At 32.4% G+C, this 9,678-nt stretch overlaps 1 protein-coding gene across 1 annotated transcript; it reads right to left on the bottom strand.

The window, feature by feature from the left end:
* Positions 1 to 935: 935 nt before the first annotated feature.
* On the bottom strand, positions 936 to 9,567 carry LOC116339971 (1-phosphatidylinositol 4,5-bisphosphate phosphodiesterase gamma-1-like; the record flags this gene model as incomplete). Its single annotated transcript, XM_031766062.1, has 8 exons — positions 8,975 to 9,567; positions 8,867 to 8,908; positions 8,707 to 8,781; positions 3,831 to 4,565; positions 2,022 to 2,330; positions 1,779 to 1,948; positions 1,455 to 1,481; positions 936 to 1,134 (listed from the first exon to the last, which is right to left on the bottom strand). Coding segments are annotated over exons 1-8 (1,566 nt in total), but the record flags the coding sequence as incomplete, so codon positions are not given.
* Positions 9,568 to 9,678: the final 111 nt, after the last annotated feature.

Genomic DNA, 9,678 nt, shown 5'->3' with positions numbered 1-9,678 from the left:
TATTTTTAATCCGATGAGCTTTGCTGACTTTGTTTTTCAACTCGATTAGTGGCCTATTAAACCATATCGGTTGCTTCCTGATGATTTTTGTTTTTAACTGGACATGATTTTCGATTGTTGACTTTACAATTGTATAGAAATTGTTTAGTTTTTAATACTGCAACATAAAGTTTTTTATTAATAGTTTATTTGTTGTATTACAACAAATAAACCATGTGAAAAAAATTTCACGTTGCAGTATTATTTGGAGAAAAATAAGAGCTACTTTTTCTCCGCACCATTATGAACCATATTTTATATCATTTTGATCCAAAAAAACCCGAAAAATTCATATCTCGATTGTATTTGAAAAAGATTCAAATTCTTAAAAAATAGCGCTTACAAAACTATTGATATCAAATGAAAAACCTCTATCGAGGGGAAGAACGAGTGACGAAACCAAAACTTGAAACATAAAATTTTTGATATCAATTTTGTGACGAAAATAATAGTTGGTAGAAAACTCACAGGTATCACAAAAGTTACGGAATTTTCAAATTTTATGCCTTCGAAAAATCGTTCGCACAATCATTGGCATTTTATTTTCAAAAATACCGATTTAATTTTTTGTATAAAATTTAGTTATTTATACATATTTATTAATATTTATTTATTTAATATATTCCCAAATATTCACATATTTTACCAAAAAATACAAATAAAATGCGATATAGGAAGCGATAAATTTGAAAAGCGAAGAAAATTTCTATGAAAAATTGTGATTTCTACGATCTCTGTGATCTCTGTGGATTGCTAAAATTGTATTTGAGCTTTATGTCCAATGTTGAGGGACTTTTTGTCCAAATCGAGGAATCAATGCAATCGAAAAATTCAAAGAAATCACGTAAATAACATTGAATTCATAGGTGTCTACCCCTAGAAAATATGAAGCTTACCGTTGTTCCACTGATGTACTTTTTCAACATCGTTTTGATCATATCCTTTGATATGGGGAAAGTTAACTTCACATTTCGATATAGTGGATTCCTTGTATAATAATTAACAAGTGTTACCAGACTTTCAAATAGAAGCTCACCAACAACATACAAACGTCCTTCAACATTTATGCGACAATGTTTAACCTTTCGATATGCCCTTTTTGAGAAAGAATTCTTAATTGAATTTAAATGAAATATGTATTTATAAATTTAAAAGTAATTTATAGATATATATAGCACAACCTCGTAGAGTATGGGACCAATCATTCCGATGGACTATCAAAAACAGAAAGAGCATCGAATTATAACTTTTATCGAAAGTTTGTTTTTAATCAAAATATGGTTGCAATTTAGTACTTCAAACATCTTTGGAAAAAATTCAACAAATCTATGTGTTTTTTCACCAAAGGTTACGGATAATCGAAAGACGGAAGTCGTACTATATATATTGATTTCAGAACATATCAAAAAACTTACGTAAAAGAAACAACATAAATGGTGGAGCTATAGCAGTAAATAATTGTTAAAGCAAAAACAAACATGACAGGCACATGTTACGGGCCGAAAAAACGCCACATATATGTGAAGTTTCAGTTACAATGAAAGGAGAAAAAAAGGTTAATTAAAATGAGTCAATGGAGCCAAGAAAAAAATGAGATGCATATTCCTACCACCTGTCGTCGAAAATAGAATTAATTCAAGTGTGGCACAGTTATATATCACTGAATTTCATGCTTTCTGGACGTTTAAAGTGGGTGGAACTTTGCCATTTGCATCTCAGAATTGATTAAAAATCTTTACCATGATGTTTGCTGGCTATATTCGCTAACTCTCACCAAAAAAGAACCATCACTCTGCAAATGTAATAATGCCGCTTCCGCTTGATCTCTCGTTGTGTTCGGATGAAACCATTCTTGATTCTCATGTTTCTTTGGTTGTGGAACGGGTTCCCTTAATGTTATATAAAATTCCTAAAATGTTTAAAGATATATAATCAAGTGTTTTTAAGAGGATTCAAAGTGGGTTTGATAAAATCGAGTATACCGAGCTTCGCAGCAAATTTTGACGATAGTGCATAATAAGACTATACAAACTGTCGAAAATATAATTCTCCACTAGATAATATCTCGTAATGCCATTCACATGTTTTAATTTAATTCGACAATGATGTGGCCGATCTCGTCTCCAAAAAGATATGCTATAGTCTCCTACAAATGTTGCACTTTCTCTAACCAAAAACGTTCCGTCTCCCAGATGCTTGTACGCTTTTAATAGTTGTTCAGCTTCATCTCTACCACCTTCTAATTTACCATGAAACCAATTCTCACCAAAGTGTAACTCATCATTTACTACCTGGGGGTGCATCACATACAAAAATTAAGTTATTGAAATTAGTAACAAATAATAAAAAAAATATGAAAATGATATTTTATACAGTCCCCAACATCTCTAGATGTACGATTGACGTAATGGTTTACTAACTTTTTGAAGTGGGCACGCATATGTAGCCGTTGAGGCAATATGAGGAAAATATGACAAAGTCAATTTTCAACAGTGTTTCGAATTTTTCAATGCCAATTCATTCAATTATAATTACCAATAGTTAATGTAAATTGAAATTTTCAATTTATTTTTTTCAATTCATTGAATTGAATTTTCAATTACCATTTACATTCAAATTGATAAATGAATTGAAATTTATTTCAATTGCGTGAAGTTGCAGAGATTGATGCCTTATGCGGCATTTGTGCATAGCTAATGTTAAAAGTGAGGTTAATATTTGAATGCGCACATTCAACAATAACGGTTGGTGTGTCAATAGGTTTAAAAGAAATCGCAGCAATGAAAACAGTTTCAAATTTTAATTTTTTTAATTTGTATATTAATATTAAATTTTAAATATATATATATTTTAATTTACATTCAAAATGTTATTATAAATGAATTGACGGTAAAAAATTGAAAACAATCGAGAGTAGTAATATGGGAGCCAACTAGAATCTCTGCAACTTCACGAATTTCAATTCATTTCTCAATTTGAATGTAAATGGTAATTGAAAATTCAATTTGATGAATTGAAAAAAATAAATTGGTAATTTCAATTTACATTAACTAATGGTAATTGATTTTCAAATAAATGAATTGAAAAAACTTATCATTATTTCAAACTCTGATTTTCAAGGTGTAATTTATTTAAAATTTGTGTGGCTCTTCACTCAAAAATTCAAAATATGGATGTCGAGTAGTTTGTTTTTCTTAGTAGTACGGTCCCACGTTTCCCATTAAGACCTACGGCTAAAAACTGACAGTGTATTATGAGTTGTGATTTGTGATTTTGCATGATGATGGAATCTCGCTCGTGTATCGTACCAATTTGTACTTGCACTTAAAAGGTAGAGGTTAGACACTGAGAATCATAATCGGTGTAATCTCAGAGTACTGTAAAATCTTCGGAAAATTCTGTGTAGTAGTTCTATGATTTTTTTGTTATGTTTTAAAAAATGTTCCTATGTGTCTTTCGCCAACTTGGACTCGTTGAATCATAAAAATCATCAAAACCGAACAGATTCATCATCTTGAACATGTGTCTAACCCCTAGCATAAAAACCACAGAGAGACAGATAGACAATGCCAGAGTTCAGTGTCAATTCGTAGCTCTCTTCTTGTCTCCAAATCATGGCTTGTCTATGCTTCAAAGCGTCGGTGAAATTGAAATTTTTTACATATCTTGAACTTGAATCATGTTTTTCCAAGTGGCCGCAAAATTAAGCAGAAAATGTTCCATATTTCGTTCCGTTTAGAAAATAATAGAAAAATAATCTAAAAAATGGTTTGATCATAATCAATGTATACCTTGTTTACTACACTTTCATTGGGTCTTGAAAGATGCGTTTCACTTTCATCATCACGCAACTCATCAGGATCTGGCTTATACATAAGTTTGTGCTGCGTTAGTACAAATAAATATAAATTCCATACTTTATCTACTGGATCTAGAAGATAAAGACGACCTTCTTTCGGTATATTACGGACATTATCAGTTTCATCTGCAGAACGAGAACCAGAATCTTCTTCGATTTCTGGAAGTTTTTTATGTTTCAAAATAATTTTACGCCGTAGTTGATGTGGTGAGGGTAATTGATATTCATTTTTATCAACTCTTTGGATGAGTAACATATCACCAAATACTTCAATCATAGCATGAGCCATTTTGCGTTGTTGCGCAAGCGAGCAGTTTTGCTCGATCGAAAGAATCACTGGATATTCAGATGTTACAAATGCATGCTCCTTAATAGTTTTAATTACATCTCGAAATTTAATTTTTGTCGTAAAAGTGTGACCATGAAAAATTAAAGGCATATTTTCAGGGCCATCCCAACAATCAAGTTCAATACAACGGCAACCCATTCGCAATGCTCTTACATATGCCTCCGTTGATGATTCACTTGAAAATTGATCTCCAGTCAAATATGTATTGTGAGATGATGCAATCCAATAATTTGATAGGGGCCGCTTCATATCTTGATATACTTTGTCGTAATTGTTGTTCCAAATCTCATTTTGCTTGGAGAATAAATAATCAGTAAACTAGATTTGAAAAAAAATTATCGTGGAAAATATATTTCTATGTAATTCTTTGTTATAATTTAAATGTCAAGTTCGAACATATCATAAATTGTTATTTCGAACACAATTCAAATATGAAATTATTGAAAGACGGATATTCAATATTCATGACACAAATACATAAATTTGATACTGGAAAAAACAATACGTAGGTAGCTCCTTAATTATTGAGAATTGGCAGCATTTGGTGTTGCCGGATGCAAACCATTGTCATATTCGTAAAGTTAGACATTTTTTTAGCATGAACGTCCTCAGATGGTTTTGTCATACGATCGCTATTTGTATTGTTTACAGTGACATGTAAATTGCGTCTCAGCCAAAAAATGAAATTAACAAAAGAAAATTTTCGTGCAATTATTTATCACAACTTTCGACGAGGATTATCCAAATCAATGAACTTAAATTTTTATATGGCGATGAAGCACCATCTGAGGCCACTGTATATCGCTGGTTCATAGAATTCAATCATGGTCGTCGTTCGCTCGAAGATGAGTTTAGAGAAAGTCGTTCAAAATCAGTTGTTTTTCCAGAAATATTCGATGCTGTGCGTGAACTGATAATGGAAGATCGTCATGTGACATACCGTGAGATTGAGGCATCCCTAGGCACTTGAACCCACAGAATACATACAATTTTACATGAACATTTAGCCGTGAAAAAGATTTGCTCGCGTTGGATTCCAAATAATTTGACAATTGCTCAAAAAGAGGCTCGTGTGAATTGGTGCAAAGAAATGCTCAAAAAATTCGATCGCGGTGCTTCCAAAAATGTCAATACCATATGCACAGGTGACTAATCATGGATATATGCGTATGAGCCCGAAAGTAAACAGCAGTCAACTGTATGGGTCTTCCAAAGTGAAGATAACCCAACAAAAGTTGTTCGATGGTCGCCTGTTTTTTCGGGAGAAATGGTCATGTGGCAACAGTTCCACTAGAGGATCGTAAGACCGTCAATTCTGATTGGTATACCGCCATTTGTTTGCCCGAAGTGTTTGGTGAAATAAGATAAAACAACCGCCGTCGCAAAATAATTCTTTATCACGATAATGCGAGCTCTCATACATCTCATCAAACAACTGAATATTTGTCCACTCAAAACATCGAATTGATGGGTCATCCGCCGTACAGTCCTGACTTGGCACCCAACGATTTCTTTTTGTTCCCGAGCGTGAAGAATAAAGTACGTGGTGAACGATTTTCAACACCACAAGAAGCAGTTAATGCGTTCAAAACACACGTTTTGGTTTCGGAGTAGCATAAGTGCTACGACAAATGGTTTCATCAAATGCAAAAGTGTATCGATCATCATGGCGAATATTTCGAAAAGCAATTAAGAAATAATTAAGAAATTAATTATTTTCTCAATAATTAAGGAGGTACCCTCGTAAATGCTTAAATCATTAGTTTAAATTTTATATCATACTATACAGGGTGTCTCATACCTATATCAGGCTCACTATCAGGGCGTGCGAAATTCGAAAAACTCGTTGGGGTATGTTGGAGGTAAAAAATAGAAAATTTCTATCCGAGCAGAATTTTGAATTTTCTCCCAGAGGGGTGGAGGTACCCCCAATTTTGCGAAACTTCATCGGATCAAAAAAAAATGTACTACAAAGTTGTTCAGAATTACGAGAGAAATTTTTTTGGATCCCTGCCCTCCAAGTCCTCTCACCCCTAAGAGAGTCGCGGGTCAAAGACCCCCAAGGTGTGATTTTCTTACCTGAAGCCCCAAAAAATTCGGAATCAGCATACAAAACTACATTAGAATTGATATGTTTCTCATACACCTTTTTTCAAGAATTCTCGACCAAAAAAGTGTAAAATCGACTTTGTAAGATTTAACCCCATATGAGGCACTGACACTCCGGAAATCTTATTTTCTATTTTTTACCCCAAACATACCCCCAAAGGGTTTTTCGAAATTCGATAAAGAGCCTGATATATGAGACACCATGTATATAAATGAACAATAAACTTTTTCTTCATTTATTCGAATGAAGTATGTTAATATGCAGTATTACTCAGTGGGCAAAATTTTTCAAAGTAGTGTAAAATCGCAAAAAATTTCGGTGTATTTGCCCAATTTTGGTGTATTCAAGCAAAATTTGAATTATTAAACGTATTTTTACCATTTTTTTGGTGTAAATTTCGGTGTATTAAATACACTGCGATATTTAGTGTAAAAGAAACCTTGAAATTAAATTTTACAGGAAAAATATACACGAAATTTAAGTAGCGCAGGCGTCACTATCATCTAGTGTAAATTAAACACGCATGGTATAAATAAATCACTGGATTTTGGAGCATAATATACACCACTACCGTAAGTAGTGAAAAATATACATCAGACTTTTAGTGTGTATACCTTACACCGAAAATAGTGTGCCGATTCAACCAAAAATCTCCAGTGTAATCAATTCACTGAAAAAAGGGAAAATATACACTGCAGCCATATTTTTGATAACTTTTGTCGTGTGAAGTATGGAAATATGGAGGACATGTTTGTAATCACATCTTCAAGAATATTAAAATGAATTAATTTCATAAATATTGGGACTTAAATTATTGCAATATTGCTTATCTTTCAATATTTTCATGATCTGAGAGCAAAAAATTGCTTTTTTGAAGTAAAAATGAAAAATGAGAAAAAATTGCAAATTTTCAAAAAAAGTATTTTTATTAAATCGGCATAATATCAAAGGCGCATAAATTTTAGAGGGTGTAGTTTCAAATTTCAGTCGAAGAACTACCTTTCGTTTTAATTTTTTGGGCATAGAAACGACAAAAAATCCAAAATATTGTAGTCTTACAGAGGAAAAATTATTAAATTTGTTGACTAGAAAAATATACTTTTAACTTCTATCGAAAACTTGAAAATTTTACACCGTTCGTGAAAAAAATATACCGAAATTTTTTGCAATGTATTTTGGACATGATTTTGGTTAAAGTATTTATCTGTGGTGTAATGGTATACATGACTTGCTATACACTATCAGTGTAAAATATACACCATAAAAGTAGTGTAAAACTTCCATACAAAAGTGTCGACATAAAAGTGTAAACGATACACTAAAAAAAACGGTGTAACGCGTTATTTTAACGCGTTCAAATGCCCACTGAGTATAATACTACGTGGGTTGATAAGTTCTTAGATTCGGACACTAGATGGCGACACAAGTAAATATCCATCTCATTTTTAGAAAGAGCCATCCTTTTTAGGAGTGACAACGAAATTTGAGCCAAATCTGTTCATGGACTCGGAAATTACAACTGTTGGAAGGGACCAACCTCCAGTTTTTTCTTAAAAAAGACTGCACTATTCGCGTTAATAATCCAGACTAGATCTCAAACATTCCGTAGAATAGTTTTGGAAATTTATTACTTCAATTTTTGGGTAATAAAAATCACTCGTAACGAGTTCCGTAATTCCCAGAGCGGAATCAAGGGGCGACTTTATAGCGATGTTAAATGGATTTTATGCATTAATCAAATTGATATTTTTATTTATTATTAACTGCTGATGTCTGTTTGAATCCATTTAATGCATTATGAGGCAAAAGGTCAAGAAATCGAGTTTTTGGCTCTAGCTCGTATTTCTTGGAAGTGTATTGTTCAAAATATTGCTTTATTATCTTGAATGGAATGAAGCAATGCCAAAGAATCCTTGTCGTTTTTGCATTTTTTGAATCAAGAAAATACTGTTTTTTCACGGAAATGTATACTTTTAAATTGTAACCAAAAACCGCCTCGGGAAGTGGCGAAATTTCATCAAGTTGAAAACGTATAAACTTCATATTTCTGGTGTGAACTGGTGAGATCATTATCTGGTGAGAACATTATCTATCCCCTGGAGAGAGAAATAGTTTTGCATCCAGCCCGGCCTTTGAAATAAAGAATTTGGTCCGATTTTGAGGTTATGTTCCTTCAAGTGGTGTAACCACTGATTCCATGAACAAATTTGGCTCAAATTCCGTTGGCATTCCTAAAATGGATGGCTCTTTCTTAAAATGAGATGGATATTTACTTGTGTCGCCATCTAGTGTCCGATTCTAAAAACTTATCAACCCACGTTATAAATTGAAAAGTAATCTTCAATGTACCTCAGAAATTGTAAAATAAGGTTCTTGTATTTCGCGTTGAGGATCTTGAATAAAATCACAAATAAAGTTTGATACCTGAAATTACCAGATAAGAAATGAAATTATATAGGTGTTTTAAAGAAATCATTACAAAAATATTAGAGATTTTTATGAAAATTACCGCCTTCTGATCCTTTCCGAAAAATTCCTTCTGGTACTCTACCTGAAATTACCGGATAAAAATGTAGTTATAAAGGAGATTTGTAAAAAAATAAGAGGTGTACTATACCAGAAACATATGAAAATTCTGTGAGCTCACAGTTTGATTATCCTCCGTATATGGGAATATACCTTCAAAAATATCCGTTATTGCCTGCAAAATTCAAGAATATGAAAAAAAATATCTTAAATCTTCCATTCATTCCCTAGCTTATAGATATTTTACCAAAATTATCTCTTGAACCGTTCCAGTTTTTCAATAAATATTTTGCGATCCTCCCGTTTTTTCAGAATTTTCTTCCAACACGGTAATATCGAAATTATTTCTTTCAAAAAATTAAAGCGAGCTTCTTCTAAACTGACAATGGACCATCATTATGATCACATCAATTACACAATTGTTAATATTTCGACACATTGTGCATTTATTCAGTTAATAGCATTTTTAGAAGTGATCCATAATGATGTGTCCTTTTGAATGTGTTTTGATGATCGATGACTTTGGTAAAATGGGACCAGGGCCGGAACATGATTAAAACGAGAGAGTGCCGAAAGACTTTTTTGTGTTTATGTTTTCTTTTAAGCATTGAAATACGTATTTTTGCAAGGATAAAACTATTTACTGCCGATGAATTACATAAGTTGACATTTAACGAAAGCAGATAATTTTGATAAAGTACTAATAAAAACATTTATTCGATAAATGAAATTTGAATTATCCTGGTTTTACGAGGGTCACTATTTAAGTTTTTTCAAAAACATATATAAGACAAT

The sequence above is a fragment of the Contarinia nasturtii genome, unplaced genomic scaffold (assembly GCF_009176525.2).
Source record: "Contarinia nasturtii isolate CC-2019 unplaced genomic scaffold, AAFC_CNas_1.1 Cnas_scaffold_568, whole genome shotgun sequence".
Classification (NCBI taxonomy): Eukaryota; Metazoa; Arthropoda; class Insecta; order Diptera; family Cecidomyiidae; genus Contarinia; species Contarinia nasturtii.
This window is presented reverse-complemented; position numbering and strand designations above follow the sequence as displayed.